The sequence below is a fragment of the Anarhichas minor genome, unplaced genomic scaffold, assembly GCF_050575085.1.
Source record: "Anarhichas minor isolate MPS153535 unplaced genomic scaffold, ASM5057508v1 ptg000051l, whole genome shotgun sequence".
Classification (NCBI taxonomy): Eukaryota; Metazoa; Chordata; class Actinopteri; order Perciformes; family Anarhichadidae; genus Anarhichas; species Anarhichas minor.
Genome location: NW_027466497.1, coordinates 2,275,876 through 2,292,466, shown reverse-complemented (window position 1 = coordinate 2,292,466; position 16,591 = coordinate 2,275,876). Strand labels below are relative to the sequence as shown.

Below are 16,591 nucleotides of genomic sequence, written 5' to 3'. Positions count from 1 at the left end.
CATCATCATTTAATGTACAACATATACTTACATGTAAACTGCGACGCAGCAAGAAACTAATATCACAATTGTATGAAAAACAAGCACCAATTAATCTATTCTTCAGAATGACATCATTTTACAGAAGATATTTTCCAATTTACTTCTACTTCTCTCAGATAAAAGTCAGTAGTGTGCTCTTCTGTTATTGTATAAGGCATACAAAACACCATAATAAAAAAGACAAATATCAATTTTGCTGAAAATATTTTGTTTTTAAATAAAGTAAAAAGCTATCTAGAACTTAATTTTGGCAGAGATAGTGTCCAATGTGTCGTCACTGTAGTCCTTCTGATTGCAGCATTTCCTCTGGATGAATTTGTAAAGGGCGACCACTGGGATGGCTAAACAGGGAATTCCAGCCAGAATGAAGATGATGATGTAGATCCAGGACGGAAACGGACGTGGTTCAAGGGTGGGAAAGTTCTCCTAAAGAAATGTTAAAATTTACACCAATGTACGACACACGAGAGGTCTAATTCAACACATCTAAAATGGTCTTTTGACTTAAACTATTGTGATGAGCACACTTACCGCCTCCTGGTCCCACACCAAATAGGTGAGACTCTTGGTGACTTGGGTTACAAAGTAGAAAACCAAGATGACGACCATAATCAGTGGACTGACAAACCTCCACGTCACCTGCCAGAAAATATTGGGCTTGTGGCCGATCATAAACTCGATGTCCTCGTTAAACCTGTTTGGAAGCAATAAGAGGGGGATATAATGTCAGCTGAGTGTGTATGAAAGCATCCATTAAAGACAACCTTGTACTTATACTAGATACAGTAAATAAAGCCGCCTCCGGGGCGTTGTGTGTGTTCATCGTGTTGAAGCTGCACTGGACTTGGACACAGGGTGAAACATTACAATATTTTGCTTCTTTATGAGTAGCGTTTTTACCTCTTTTATCAGCAGTATTATTGAATCAGAGCAAAAAACACATTTTCCACATTCCTCACCAGTCTTTCTACATGACACACTGTACTTCTTTATCTCTCCTATGATGTTCCCAGGTCAGATTACAGTGACCTGTTATTTCTTAGTTTGTTTCAACTGCATTACTCACTGATATTCAGACACCCTCATTGGCCTGTCCAGCAGCTGTCTCTCTCTTATGCTTGTATAACAATAAATATACTAACAGTATACAGCCATACTAGCAACTCTGTAAGGCATAACCTACAGTATATGGGATAAACAGGTATGTTTATCACAATAGTTTAGCATCTTAGTGTGATAGCAATTGCTAATTTGCATTTAACACAAAGCTGCTGGCGTGGCTAAAAAGCCATTAATTTGGACTCTCTGTACCAATAACCACTTCTTGAATAGACTCACCTATCCACGCCATAGATGTACATAACAGCGAACATTTCACAAAAGCCAATGACCAGAAGAGGGATAGAGCCAGCAAAGTTGTCAAAAAGAGCTAGCCAGTAGTTTCCAGAGCGAAGGGAAAAGATGAGCCCAAGAGCGAGGGAGATTATGCAAGTCAGACCTGAAAAAAACAATGCAAAAAGTGGTTACACTCATATCTAGATCAAACGTAGTCACCCTGACATGAAAAACTAATTTATCAGAAACATTACCACAGAGAACTTCTTTGGGCCAACTTCGGGGCAGCAATTGGAGGTCCTGCAAAGGAACCACCACTCCCTCTATGTTCCCGAACATAGTTGAGAGGCCGAGGCAGAAGAGCATGACGAAGAAGAGAACCGCCCACATAGGAGAAATCGGCATATTGATGATGGCCTCTGTGAACACGATGAAGGCTAGACCTGTTCCCTCCACACCCTGAAGTGTACACCAAATATGTCAACCATTCACCCTCTGTTAAAACATTTCAATGAGATAAAAAAAACAAAAAAATCAATTCTAATGTCTAAATACTTTAATTCTCACCTCACTGAGGAAAACCTGAAGGTCACAGGTCTGTAATTGCAATCCTTGAATGATATCTGGATTTGTCTGGTTGTGGTGCGACAGAACCTCAATGTAGTTGTTTTCTGTGATGTTGTTTTCAGGGTAGTTAAAGGCATTCATCAGCTTCCAGATGTTGCTAAAAAAGAAAAGCCCAGTGAGATGTGTTCAGTCTTCATAAGTGAATCCAAATGATTGTTTTAAAGGCTTCTTTTGTGAGATTTGAAACTCACTCAGCTGTGCAGTCGTCAAAGTTTTGCGTGGCCCTGAAGCCGATGATGGTATAGATAACTGTCGCGGAGAACACTGAGGTGAAGCCATTGACTATGGAGATGATAACAGCATCCTGCTCGCAGTTGTTGCTGAAAAACAATTGCGATCATGTCAGGACAAATGTTCAAAGGAAGGCTTAATGCATAACTGTGCGTGTTAGGCAGTAACTCACTGAACAGAGTTGTAACTGGAGAAAGAGATGAGACCTCCAAAGGCCACAGAGAAGGAGTAGAAAACTTGAGCGCCTGCATCCAACCAGGTTGCTGGATTCATTAACTCATTTACCTAAAAGAGAATCAAAAGTACCTTATATAAACAGTACAATTGAGCTATAGGATTCCCATGCTGGTTATTTCCTATTGTGACATTTCTGCTCTTCAGAAGTGACAGTAAACACTCCTTCTGACCTACTGTTCTGGTCGCTGTTAATAATTAATATGTGTATTACTGTAAACCAGGATAATCAATGAGGAGTTGACTGACTGTCATGTGACATCATAAAAAGTAATCAATCAATAAATCAACTGCTAAATTGCACGTGCTTAGCGTTGTTTTTAAATCTTTTGAACCAAGTCCAAGTCACGCCCCGAGTCAAATAGCAACACTACGGTAGTATGAAAATTACAACAGGACAAATGCCAAAATTACACCACACGCTTCTTTTTGCATGATATTAATTATACCGACAAATGTTGGGTGGTGTGTAAAACTGTGCCTACATCTGGTGTGAACAGGAACTTGATTCCCTCTACAGATCCTTTCAGAGTCAGTCCTCTGATGAGGAAGATGGTGAGGACCACATATGGCAGAGTGGAGGTGACGTACACAGCCTGAGAGAAAACAAAAATGACAACATGATCCAAAGATATATCTGTGTACTTGAACAAACGCAAGCAGGCATCACTCTTGCATCAGATTACTCAGATGTAATGTGACATTCAGACCTTTCCAGTGGTCTCAATGCCTCGGATGCAGCAGACATACAGCACAGTCCAGGCAGCCAGCAGGGATAGCGCTATCCACCACTGTGGACCGCCAGACTCATCAATAGCTGTTGAAGTGTTTAGAGTCTCTCTGTACCAGAAGTAGTCGACAGTGCTGCTCCGAGCACACTCCTCAACCACACCTGCAAAGGATAAGCAGGCAGCAACTTGAGCAACCTTGGAAAGAAATGTTACCACAGACTGTACAGCAGATTTATTTTTTTGACTGTTGTCTTGATGTATGAAGGCATACCTGTCCTGTTCGCATTGAGAGGACATTGACTCCAAGGCAGAGGATCTTGAAAGGAGTTGAAGAGATACCACATGATCCAGGCCATGATGGTGTTGTAGTACAAACCCACCAAAAATGAGACAAGCAGGGATGCAATACCTGCAACAAAATGAAACAATTAGTCTTGTGGTGTTTTTTCTTCTTAACAAAACAAAGAGTCTATGGCCATTTCTAGCAGCTCTGTGAGGCTGTACTTGCAGCAGTGCAGCCCTGGAGCAACACACCCTAATGTGCATGCTTTGTTTTTTTTACCCACCAATTCCAGTCAAATATGGGCTGATAGAGCTCCATACTCCCACGCTGCCCTTTCTCAGGCGCTGACCGATGGCAAACTCCAGGTGCAGCAGTGGGATTCCCTCCAGGACGAGCAGGATGAGGAATGGGATCATAAAAGCACCTGGGGACACACGAATATAAGATAACTGGAGAGATGTTATGAGATAGCATAGATACACCTTATTTACTGCGCCTAAAAGTACAACATTCACATCGTCATAATGACTTAACAATGTGTATATTGATTATAATCAGCACTTTAATGAAGGTCAGTAAATATTCAACGGTCGGTTTCATTCAAAAAGTGTTCCCATAAAGACACCCATAAACTGTAACAAGCGCACTAGGCACTATATAAACCATGAATAACACTCACACATTAAACTTTTACATATCATTAAAGCTTGAGAAAGTAAAAGTATATAACATCATTAGTTTCAATGTGTACCAAAGTTTCAGCTGATATTAATGAGCAAATTTATTTTAAGTTTTCAAGGAACATACATTGATCGATTATTTTTAGATCTCAGTCTAAGAAAAACAGCCATTTCTATTATTTGTATGTGTTAGAGAGCAAAATCCAGAAGTCTATCGATGTGTACTGCTACAAATACTGCATCTCTCTCTCTCTCTGTAAATATATAACAGCACCTGTTAGCACCACATAATTAGTATTCTCAAGTTACCCAACAGTTTTGAGAAAAGATTCTTATTTTATAGATCTAAACACTCCGTTTTAATGACTAACTCCCTTCAAATGTGTCATTTAATGTGTTACAATCTACAATAATTATGGATGTTTTGTTGGTTTAATTTTGATTAAAAGCAGACAGATTGAGTTTCGGAAAATCTCTCCTCAGTTACTGAAAACGGCTAAATACACACTGCTCATTTTCTAGCAACTCAGCAGAACTCATCGCAGCCTACCTCCTCCATGGCTTTGACACAGGTAAGGGAACCTCCAGACGTTGCCGAGTCCCACGCAAAAGCCCACACAGGTGAGCATATACTGGGCTTTGTTGTCCCATTTTGGCCTGTCCCCTGCCTCCTCCTTCTCCATCTTCTCCAGGTCCCCGTAAGAGGGGATTCGGTCATCCAGTCCTGGGTTTGGCAGCTTCAGCTTCATGATGGCTCCCTGTGTGTTCACTAAACTCAGAAAGCGTAAAAAGTTGCTGTTGAGTCTCCCTTTCGTAACCAGTTGTTGGTTTTGCTACTTCCCTGCGAGCGAGGGGATGCGTCCGCTCTCTCACAATTTCCTCTGTGGAAACTGTTACTGATTCTCCATGAACTGTCTCTCCCTGAGTGATTAACCCCTACTGTATGTCCTGGGAAATGGCACTGAGGTATTTATCGCGACCTATGATACCTGAACCAAAGCTATCAGTAGCTCATTACAGTCCATGTTGGGAAAGGTGCAACCTTCTTGATAATGGTTAATACGTCACATGAGGTTCCTCCACAAACCCTTTTCCCTGAAAGATTAGTTTGATATTTATGAGTTTGTGTGGGAAATGGAGCATGGTATTGGCTATTTATTCACTTTATCACCCCTCTTAAGATCACAAGGTCTTCTTCATGATTAACAAGCATATCCGACATACATTGCAAAGTCTGTCACTTGTCTGACAGAAAGAAAGAATGAAACACTACTCAGAGGCAACATAGTTCAATCAGGCTGTGCCTTTTCCAGTCTTTGAGAAGTCTGATTGTTGTATTGCGTAGGGATCTACTAAACTATCACTTATCAGTCTGTACAGGCACATGTAGTCCATTGAATTTAAAATGCTGACGTCTTTCAGTAGTTATGAAAATATTACAAAGTAGAGGAAGGGATTTCTCTGTTTCCTGCCGTGACACTGTTAAGCAATTCGGAGTGCATATAAACCCTTATCAGTGTTCCGATGCTTCTTTCTAATGTAAAGTATTAACCAAAGAAAGACTACTGTCGGCGTTTACAGAGTCGTGTGTACTGAATGGTAATCTGTAGAAGCCATATCAAGGGTTACTTTGAGGATATTCATAAAAGGAGGGAGCATCCTGGACAGGTCGCCAGTCAATCACAGGGCTAATACATCCACGTTTTGAGCTCATTCAGACACCATAAAAAACTCTGCACAGAAACTTTGATATCAGTTGAACAGATCCAAATTATCGAATTTCATTCTCAAAATGGCTGTAAATGAATTGATTGTCCACCGGTGCTGTTTGTCGTTTCCATTATATCCTTTGTTTCCACCACTGTCACTTGTCTTGTCTTTATTTATATATGATTTAAATATGATTGTCACAGAAGTTGTACTTTGAAAACACATAATTTTGTAGTTAAATTTGAGATTTATTAAACTGTTTCCGTAAAATCAAGTAAAATCTTCAGTAGTTGAAAAAAGACCGAAAAATCTTTATTAAGAGGAGGCAGCTCAGAACTTGCCCTTGTTGATCATGATTTTTATGATGAAATAAAGTCAATGTTAGCGTAGAATATTTCAATAGGTTTATTCAGCTTTTCTCAAAATATACAATTTAAAACATCTCATGAACATCTACAATGATTCTATATACTTTTATCAACACGTTGGCAACACAAAAAATGTCCTCAGCACACACACAAACACAGTGTGTTAATCTAAAAATGTAATCATTTTAACAAATCAAATTTTAACAAAGTAAAGCACACCCCACCATGGAATAAATAATCTTCATTTCACTGGTCTCTTGTTGTGAAAAAGGTATAAAACACCAAACTTTAAAAGCAACAGTGTAATGTTCTTGTCAATCTAGTGAGTGTCATACATGTTGACGTTGGCAGATACAGTGTTGAGCTCAAGTTTATTTATTGTTTTCTTGCAGCAGCATCTCTGGAATAATTTGTACACAGCATATCCTGGGATCATAAGACTAGGAAATCCAGCCAAAATGACGATGATAATGTAGATCCAGCTAGGATAGGGTAACGTCTCCAAAACCGGGAAGTTTTCCTGTGACACAACAAAGATTTAAAAATATTCATATTCTTCAATAAAATAATATTTATTTGCGTGATAAATTGAGGAATTCTGCGAACAACAGTTGTAAAACTTACCGAGCTTGGATTCCAGGTGATGTATGTCAGTGTGGCATTGACTTTGGTGACAAAGTAAAACACAAAGATGACTAAGACAATCAAAGGGCTGACCACTCTCCATGTGGCCTGCCAGAAGATGTTGGGTTTGTGTCCAATCATGAACTCAATATCTTTGTTAAACCTGTCAAAGGAGGTAGATCTGATTTAGGACTATTTGGCTATGCTGTAATATTTGAAAACTTGATTTAAGAGGGTTATCAACATGGCACATACATAAACTTTAGGCTTTGTAATCTCCTGTTTAAAACTTACCTATCTATTCCATACACGTAGGCTACACTAACCATCTCACAGAAGGCGATAATGAGTAGAGGGATGGAGCCTGCGTAGCTGTCAAAGAGTGCTAACCAGTAATTACCAGACCGCAGAGCAAAGATCAGCGCGACCAAGAAGGATGAGAAGCACACAATCCCTAAAATCCCAAACAAAATAACTCATTATTGACAATGTTCTCAACCGTTATTCCGCTGTAGAAATGTATGTAGTGTCAGCATACATGGTAACCTGGCCCGCCAGATGGGTTGTTACACAGAAACATCTGAGAAGGAGTCATTGGAAACTGTTTGGAGGTTCGTAGCAGGTCATTGGATGAACCATCTGTCAATCAAACTCTTACCAAAGCCAGTCAGGAGAAAGCATCTTCTCCATCTAGAAAAGCCTTCAGTATTCTTTATTCTTCTTTCAATGAGAAAATACTCTCCAGTTCTGATATAACTGATGCTATTGCAGTAGCTACGCTAACCTCATTGAAGTTTTTGACCTAACAGTCGCCTCTCTGTGTCGTCTCGCACACACCTAAGCCACGGTCGTCGCTGCCAGTAGCTCCTTACAGGATGCTCATTGGTCCGCTCACAGCCTTGCCGGACGCAGAGACACCGTCACTGAGAGTCAGTTTCCTGTGTCTGTGTTACATGGATTTTGCCACTACCCCGCTCCTTTAGGAGACAAGCAGCAGGTCCTGAGTCTATTAACTCCAGTGGACTTGAACACAGGTTATGATCATTTCTCTCGCTCCAAAGTCACCAAAGTAAACATTTGACCCATTCCTCTCAAGCCACATATCCTCCAAACATTCTTGCGATTGGTAACATGCAAGGTAACACACATGGGTCTATAAGATCACTTACCTGTGAGCACCTCTTTAGGACACTTCTTAGGAAAGATCTGAAGGTCCTGCAGGGGAACCACAACTCCCTCTATACTTCCAAACATGGTGGAAAGCCCGAGACAGAAGAGCATGATGAAAAAGAGGATGGACCAGAGAGGAGAAAAAGGCATCTTTGTGATGGCCTCTGTGAACACAATAAAGGCCAGACCCGTTCCCTCCACTCCCTGGAAAACAAGTGCACAATCATTCACAACATGGATTTGACTACTGAGAATGAAATACAAACATGATGCCTCCAAAAAACAAAAATCATACCTCACTGAGAAAAGTCCTGAGGTTGCAGGTGCTAAGGTCCAGCCCCTGAATGATCTCTGGCCCCGAGATTGTGCTGTTGAGCTTTTGCAGCATTTCATCATAGTTGCTCTCTGTGACGGCTCCCTCAACCAAATCAAATGCATTCAGCAGCATCAAGATGTTTCTGAAAGAGGAAATTTGGGAACATGAGCGACGGAAAAATGTTTCTTTACTTTTGCCCTGATTAACCCAAATAAATTGACGTAATGTTCCGTGCACATACTCATTAAGGCAGGCATCAAACTGCTCTGTTGCCCGGAAGCCAATGATCGAGTAGATGACAGTGGCAGCATAGATAGAAGTGCAGCCATTAATAATGGAGATGATGATAGCATCTTGCTCACAATTGTTGCTAGAAGGAAAATACAAATTCATAGTTTAATTTAACATTTTTGCAAAGTTTGTTCATCTCAGCTGATACGATTAGATGCCATGTAAACCTAACATGTACTAACTGAATAGGGTTATAGCTGGAGAATGAGATGAGCCCTCCAAAGGCCAGGGAGAAGGAGTAGAACACTTGGGCTCCTGCATCCAACCACGTTGATGGGTTCACCAACTCATCTAGCTAGAAATCAATAATATCATCAGCAGAGTGAAATATCTTCCACGCTATTGGCAGGGAGAATGTAATTAAATGACTAACATCTGGTGTGAAGAGGAACTTGATTCCATCGACGGATCCTTTCAGAGTCAGTCCTCGGATGAGGAAGATGGTGAGGACCACGTATGGCAGAGTGGAGGTGACATACACAGCCTGAGAGAAAGGATAGAGACATATTTAAAGGTGGAAACTGTACCTTTTTAAAATATCATTGTATTATCTTTGAATAACTATGGCTTCCGTAAGAAACAAATGATATTACTCAAATTGGGCACTTTTGTCCTACACCTATGGTATTAGGTTAGTTAGTAGCCTACTTTCGCAAATTCAAGGCCACATTTGTTAGAGACCAGGAAGCAGGGCAAAACAGCTCGCCTGGCTCTTTCAAAAAGCTCATTATTTTATTCAACCTTTATTTTTACATTGGGGTAGATAGACCTCATTTACAATACAGCCAAGTAAAAAAAAGAAACAAACAAACAATCACAGGCACCGAGAAACACAAAAAACAAACTACAAAATGAATAAATAATAATTTTAGGCAAATGAATCAACTGCAAAGAGGAAAAAACAGAAGTTAAATTGGATGAATTGGATGAAATGAGAAATGTAAATTGCCCTAAGGATGAAAGTGAGGTAGAATGTTCTGGATGTTAATCCATGTTACAGGTGCCCAATATAAAAACTGGATTTGAAAAGCCCAATAAAAACAGCTGCCACCTGCAACATAATCCAGTCATATAAGTTCAATAAGGACACACACTTAAAGACAACAATGAAGCAAATTAAGGAAGTAAAAAAACAGTTTGGGTCTTATAAATAAATAAAACCTAGTGTCTGTCATGCCTTTCAGAGAGGCAGGGCCATCCAATTTTAACATCCAGCTCACAATGATGAGTATAATTATCTCCAGTAATAAATCTTAATGCAGAGTGATAAATGGCATCCAAGGTCTTCAGAGTCGCAGCCGAAGCATTCGTGTATAAAGCGCACCGTAATCACATACTGATAAGAAAGGAGGAAATGAGAGGGAAGACTTATGGTTAAGATAATTCCCTTCCTTACACAATTTTACAGCATTTGAATATATAATAAACATTCAAATGAATGACAAATCTCTGCTGCCACAGTGTGCAACATTAATGCCATAGATGCCCTACCTTGCCTGTGGTCTCAATTCCTCGAATGCAGCAAAAATAGAGCACACTCCAAGCAGCAGCCAAGCACAGCACCACCCACCACTGCAGACCTCCAGCCTCCTCTATAGCCTCTGAGGTGTTTAATGTCTCTCTGTACCAGAAGTAGTCCACTGGAGAGCTGCGTTCGCATTCTGACACGAGACCTACAGGAAGGGAGGAAATCAAGTTCTTTGAAATGGATCGTAAAATATTAAGGCTGAAGGTTTTTTTTTTTTTTTTAAGTGGTGACATGCCTGTAAGGTTTTCATTGAGAGGACACTGGCTCCATGGCAGTGGATTCTGGAAAGAGTTGAAGAAGTACCACATCACCCAGGCGATGATGGTGTTGTAGTACATGCCCACTAAGAACGAGACTGTCATGGACGCAATACCTGTAATCGAGGGGGGAAATCAACAGGACAATGAACTTCCATAGTAGTGCAAAACGTACACGAGTACGTGTCCAACCAAAAAAAAGATTTAAAGCAAGGCCTTTCATTTATTTTGGACTAAAACTCACTCATGCATGCACTCACCAACTCCAGTCAAGTAGGGGTGAATTGAACCCCAAACCCCTACGCTGCCCTTTCTGAGGCGCTGGCCGATGGCAAACTCAAGGTACAGCAGTGGGACCCCCTCGAGGACGAGCAGGATAAGAAAAGGGATCATAAAAGCACCTGGGGACACACCAATATAAGATAACTGAAGACATGTTATGAGATAAGATAGCAGAGATACACCTTGTTTACTGCAGCCATGTGTGATTGTTTTAACATTAGATATTCTGTACACCTCAACACATAACAATGGTGTATCATTTTATATGCAGTTATTAATTGTGCTCAAAGTTCATTTTATACAGTTATTAATCCTTCAAAACTTTATTGCAGAAACAACTACACATACAGTATACTGGCAACGAAACAAAAAGGGATTGACATGAGCTTTAATTGTCTTTATTATCATGCATGACAATCTAGGTGGTGCAGCATCAAGGCTGAAAGTTCACTCTGCTATCAGGATTCAGATAGCAGAACAGAACAGCTGATATGAAAAAAAGCTGAATCACACATCAAATTATGATCCTTAATAATCATTTTGAATTATTGAGGAAGAGATTTGCCATATTCCAGCCTGGGGGATATTAAATTCAGTCGTTTACCTACTTGTTTCATTGACGCTCTCCGTATGTAAGCTAAATATTAACCACTTGAGATGAATATGTAGACTTGCCTGAACGGCAGCTCATGCTTGACCTTGACGTCAGTGGCACAGAGATTGTTGGGAAATCGGATTTCCACCCCTGAAAGGTTTTCAACTTATCTCAGCATTGCCTTCAGGGTTCAAGGCCAGTTCAAAAAAGGGGATTTTCCCTCAGCTGGCCCAATGCAGGCTACAATAACTTTTGTATGTTAGCTATTTTGTCATCTTTAGCCCATTCTATCTCAATTACTGTATGTCTAGGAGTTCCGTCTGCATCCTCAAAATGTTGGCTTTTAAAACACTAGAAAAGGGGTTTGCAAGTAACAAAAAGAAAAACACGGTTTGGCTGACTTCTTTTTGAGCTGAACCACCTGGTGAGCTTTGATTTCCTGAGGGTGGTGCTATTTGCCTGCTTAGCGATGGTGGGTAATACTACTCACTCTAACAACCTGGTTCTATATTCCAAATAAACAAGAGATTGATTATTGAGAACAGTTGCTGTTTTGAAGTATGTGTTGCTCTTGGACGGCAATGTCTGTCTGTCTGTCTGTTTGTCTGTCTGTCTGCCACTTTGGTCCAGACTGCAATGCCTTAACAGCTACTGTAATGTGGGGGCGACTGTGGCTAAGTGGATAGCAGGGCCGTCTTTCAATCAGAGGGTCGGTGGTTCAATCCCCGTATTCGATGTGTCCTTGAGCAAGACACTTAACCCCAAAATTGCTCCCGTAGTTGTGCCTACGGTGTAGAAATGTGATAGACTCTGAATTGTAAGTCGCTTTGGATAAAAGCGTCTGCTAAATGACTGTAATGCCATTCAATTACAGACATTCATGTTCCTTAGAGGGTGAAGCTTACTGATAATTGATGATCACCTGATAATCACCTGATAATCACCTGATTTCCCGGTGTCGTGACATTTTATTTGGCACAGATATTGTTGTTCGTCACAGGATGAACCCTTTGCTAATCCCATAACTTTTTATCTCGTGTCATCATGAGTTCAAAATTTTAATTGTATTCTGACCAAGACATACTAAGCGGTGAACATGCTCTACATTATACCTGCTAAACATCAGCATGTTAGCATTGCCATTGTGAGTATGTTAGAGTATGTTAGTTGGTGACGTTAAAATAGTTCAAAGTAGCCTCACAGAGCTGCTAGCATTGCTGCAAACTCATCTTGTTTTAATTAGTTTATATAGGGAGTTGTAAAACAGAGTGTTTGCTAACTTGAGATATGTTGGTTTCTCTGATAGGTGATATCTGATTACCTCCTAGACAACACCTCAGCACAAGACCATGTTTATTTTTACATGCAATCACGCCTCTCACAACATAGTTGTGTCCTTGAGCAACTTGAGTTTAGGAATCGGCCAAACCCCTTTTTTTTTCCATTCGCAAAGTCAGCTGACCAGAAGTTAGTGTTTATTCCCTCCAGTCACAATTTTCAAGCTCTAAATATCACCATGTACCGTGCTATTTTGAGCCCGACGCCCTGGTTTTCGGGGGCTGTGGAGAAAAGCTTAACATATACTGTCGAAAGAAATGCACTTATCAGGAACGAATATAATGCATGTTATATACCAGATTAAGCAAAAAAGTCTGGGCTACAAGATCATGTAAGCCATTTTTACAGACTCTAAACACAACTCAAACAATTCAAATAACCAACTATAAGAATTACCATAATATTAGTCATATTTTGCCATGGCTAAGCCGGGTTTTCCTTCTCAAATATCTGTTCTACGGATGTCCTGTTTGTCATGAATCTGTTTCCGTGAAGACAGGGGTGGAATTTGAGCCAGGGGAGCTGGGGGCAGGTTTTGACTTTTCCACGTGGCTTTAGCTCAATTTAGCTCAATTCTATTGGCTCTAACGCGTCGAAAGAGGGGTCATTCATTGAAATCGCCCAATGGGCTGCTGACTTATAGGTCCGCGTAGACACAAGAGGAACTGGAATCAGCCAAACTCCATGATGCAGAGACACACAGAGAGGGCTCAGAGAGGATTCTGGCTCTCAAAATAAAGCCAAACTGCTGTATTTGGATGTATTGAACACCATTAGTGATAAAACAAGTGAAATATATAGTTATATAGTATATACAACTAAAATGGAACAGATGTTTCCAAAATGACCATTTTGGTGACCTCTCTAATTTTGTTCTGCTTCACTTTATCAAAGTCAAACTTTGCAGAGAGACTGTTCACATATTGTGCTATGATTTGGGAGAGGTTTAAACTTTCAGCTGCATCATTCCAAAGAAATAATAACAATAAAAGTGCTTTTTTTTCAGGCGAACCTGAAACTTTTCAATTTGAGCTGTGTGCCATCTTTATTTACTCTTAACCAGTAATACATACACTGATATTTACACATCTGAACAAATCTCACAAGTGTTACCTTTATTATAACGTCACAATTATTACAATAGACCTTGTAGTTGCAGAAATACACTCTTTGTAGTATGGGTATGCAATTTTCGAGCAGAGGCCTAAAAAATAGGGCGAGGACTCAAAAGGCATCAGTGGTTCTTTGCTGTAGAGTTTATAGCTTTATACAGCATGCACTCACCTCTGCAAGTTAATATTTAACATAAATCACTTTGAGTGCAGATATTAGGATCATAATGATGCATAATGGTTGTATAGTGCCACTTTGAATAATGGAGTGTGTTTGCTCAATGCGTATGCTTTTATACTTTTAACTCACACCAGAATCATATGTCTGTAGCAAAAAATAAATGCACCCAACCAAAGAGGTTGTCATGAATTATTAACACGGAGGACATCATGGCAACATGAGTGTTGGTAACAAACCCATTTTATTTTCATTTTAGGGCCAATTTAACACAATCAAGTAAGCTATCAGAATCACCACGTTTAATCTAATTTATTTTATTTTTTCCATTTTTACAACTAGCAATTATAATTTGATGTGGAAATTTGAGGCAAACATGATACCTGAACGATTTTAAGTGCTTTTCAGTTTTCGCTTTCCACTCTTTGGGACCGGTTTATATGCATTATTTTCACAGTTTAGCTACAGATGAGAAGAACCTACCTCCTCCATGGCTTTGACACAAGTAAGGGAACCTCCACACGTTGCCGAGTCCCACACAGAAGCCCACACAGGTGAGCAGATACTGGGCTTTGTTGTCCCATTTGGGCCTGTCCCCTGCCTCAACCTTCTCCATCCTCTCCAGGTCCTCGTGAGAGGGGATCCTCTCTTCGAGCCCAGGGTTTGGAAGAGCCAGTCTCATGGTGTCTGTGGAGTTATTCCAGTCTACAGATCAAAAATGTCGGGCAGGCGAAGCTGGGAGATTCACAGTACTGCTGGCTATCAGAGAACTCGACCTCTGACAGTGTGTGTGTGTGTGTGTGTGTGTGTGTGTGTGTGTGTGTTTGTGTCTTGCACATTCTATTTGTCTGTCCATCTCACCCACCAACTTGAAGACACATGGGTGTCAACATCATAAAATATTCCTACCAATCAGAAGAATGTGTGTAGATTTATGTGTGGTGGAAAATTGACAGATGCACACATCTAGGGGCAATGTGCACCAATATGAGGCCATGAATACGAAATCCTCCCACAAAAACCACAAAACATTTTCTTAAGAGGTCAACACGACCCACTAACATGGACTCTGATCCCTCTAATGAATTAATTTATTATACTTTTTGAACCATGCACCAATTGGATTTCATATGTCTGCAAAATTGGAACTCATAACATATTTCTACTAATGTTCAGTACGACAAGATGCATGTGCATTATTTTTCAGTTCAACTAATATTTTAACCATTTATGATTAGGACATTTTGTGGATTTTCAAACAACGTGAGGGTAAAGAGCTGTTAATAAGCAACCCATTGAGAAGTTTTAAGAAGCTACTTGTACATGTGTGATCCCAGACAGGACAACAGAAGTAGAAAAAAATGTCTCTAAAGATAGACTAGATGAAAATCTGAAACCTCAGAGAGACTCATGTTGGTGTCAGTTGGTTGCGGCACACATTACTGCAAGCTAGCATATTATATTGATCTTGCGGTTATATCATTTGAAAGGTGAGGATAAACTACGTGTGTTTATTACACAAAGTATGAAACACGACAACATTCTACAAAAACAGCAGCAACAGTAAAAACACAATATTTCAGAAAATATTTCAGATATTTGAATGTCCACAGGAGAGGTGCTTGCACCCCATTGCATTCTGTGAGAAGATGTGTCTGCTATTTTAATAACTTAACGAGCTAACATGTCTTGAGTTTTGGTTCTGTGCAGAGTTGGTCGAATTGTCCAATGGTGGGTTTTCTGATTTGTTTTGTTAAATTGTTTCATGATAAAGTGTGTTTCACATCAAGTGAGCATTCAAGATTCAAGTCTTCTCTTAAAGGTCATTGTCTGGTAACCATTAGCAATCATTTATGATGTTCAACAGATGTGCCGTCATCATTCCTTGAACACCATTTGTGGTGCAAAGGGGACGTTTGGGTTCAAATTTCAACGGCAAGTATTAAATACCACATCTTAGTTCGTGGCCAATTAAAAGCACATCAACTCATTCCAGCTGATGATTTATGGTTAGAGATTACCATACTATAGTCAGAATAACATTAGCTGGTAATTCTTAATCAAGCAGGAGAACGTGGCAGAGCTACATAAGAGATCATACCGTGAGTGGCTGTCAGGGTGTGTGAAGAAGCCTTTGTACTTTGTTCTTCACCTTACAACCAGTCATTAACTTCAGGTGCACACTGTTATAATATGAAGCCGATGATGCGTTTTTCTTGAGGTTTATCAGTGTGGCTGTAAATCGTAAAAGTCACATTCTGCCCTCCAGTGGTAACTAAAAGGTGATCTCCACTAATTTTCCCTCTCGTGGATTTAATGACATGTTATACGATAGATCTCGCCCACATACACAGATGATGTTTGCAGGTGCGCAGACAAAGGGCCTAGTAATGAAGCTCTAGCGTAAGTTCAGACAGGAAGACTATACTCTTGCATGCCTACGTCGTAGTTTATTTCCCATACACCTGCCAATCACTCCTCACGCAGGTACACTCATTATTTCCTTGCTGTTATTGTTTAGGGCTGTCAATCATGATGTCAGCTGTCTAGATCAGATGGTCTCTCTATCCAATAGCACAACGACACAATTACATCGTTGGCCTATCATCTTGCTGCTGTCTCTCTTAAATATGATTGTCTCTCTACCTTCAGTATGTTC

The 16,591-nt window shown here is 40.1% G+C and overlaps 2 protein-coding genes across 2 annotated transcripts; both read right to left on the bottom strand.

Annotated features, from left to right (window-relative positions):
* Positions 1 to 276: 276 nt before the first annotated feature.
* LOC142971945 (sodium-dependent neutral amino acid transporter B(0)AT1-like) lies at positions 277 to 4,912 on the bottom strand. The gene is made up of 12 exons (XM_076112699.1): positions 4,714 to 4,912; positions 3,767 to 3,907; positions 3,472 to 3,609; positions 3,180 to 3,361; positions 2,955 to 3,065; positions 2,408 to 2,520; positions 2,196 to 2,324; positions 1,945 to 2,101; positions 1,632 to 1,836; positions 1,381 to 1,540; positions 574 to 736; positions 277 to 468 (listed from the first exon to the last, which is right to left on the bottom strand). Exons 1-12 carry the CDS (start codon positions 4,910 to 4,912, stop codon positions 277 to 279), a joined length of 1,890 nt encoding a protein of 629 aa, XP_075968814.1.
* Positions 4,913 to 6,324: 1,412 nt separating this feature from the next.
* On the bottom strand, positions 6,325 to 16,055 carry LOC142972087 (sodium-dependent neutral amino acid transporter B(0)AT1-like). The gene is made up of 13 exons (XM_076112886.1): positions 16,029 to 16,055; positions 14,416 to 14,617; positions 10,688 to 10,828; positions 10,406 to 10,543; positions 10,134 to 10,315; positions 9,012 to 9,126; positions 8,825 to 8,933; positions 8,593 to 8,721; positions 8,331 to 8,493; positions 8,035 to 8,239; positions 7,160 to 7,319; positions 6,866 to 7,028; positions 6,325 to 6,761 (listed from the first exon to the last, which is right to left on the bottom strand). The coding sequence occupies exons 1-13, from the start codon at positions 16,029 to 16,031 to the stop codon at positions 6,561 to 6,563; spliced, it is 1,911 nt and encodes a 636-aa protein (XP_075969001.1). The 5' UTR covers positions 16,032 to 16,055; the 3' UTR covers positions 6,325 to 6,560.
* Positions 16,056 to 16,591: the final 536 nt, after the last annotated feature.

Coding starts and splice junctions, on each gene's coding strand:
- LOC142971945 (XM_076112699.1), bottom strand. CDS start 4,912: ATGAAGCTGAAGCTGCCAAACCCAGGACTGGATGACCGAATCCCCTCT. Junction 1,541..1,631: donor GCCCAAAGAAGTTCTCTGTG/GTAATGTTTCTG, acceptor TGTTTTTTTCAG/GTCTGACTTGCATAATCTCC. Junction 737..1,380: donor TACATCTATGGCGTGGATAG/GTGAGTCTATTC, acceptor GCTTCCAAACAG/GTTTAACGAGGACATCGAGT.
- LOC142972087 (XM_076112886.1), bottom strand. Junction 8,934..9,011: donor CCTCTTCACACCAGATGTTA/GTCATTTAATTA, acceptor ATTTCTAGCTAG/ATGAGTTGGTGAACCCATCA. Junction 7,320..8,034: donor TCCTAAAGAGGTGCTCACAG/GTAAGTGATCTT, acceptor TTGGGATTTTAG/GGATTGTGTGCTTCTCATCC.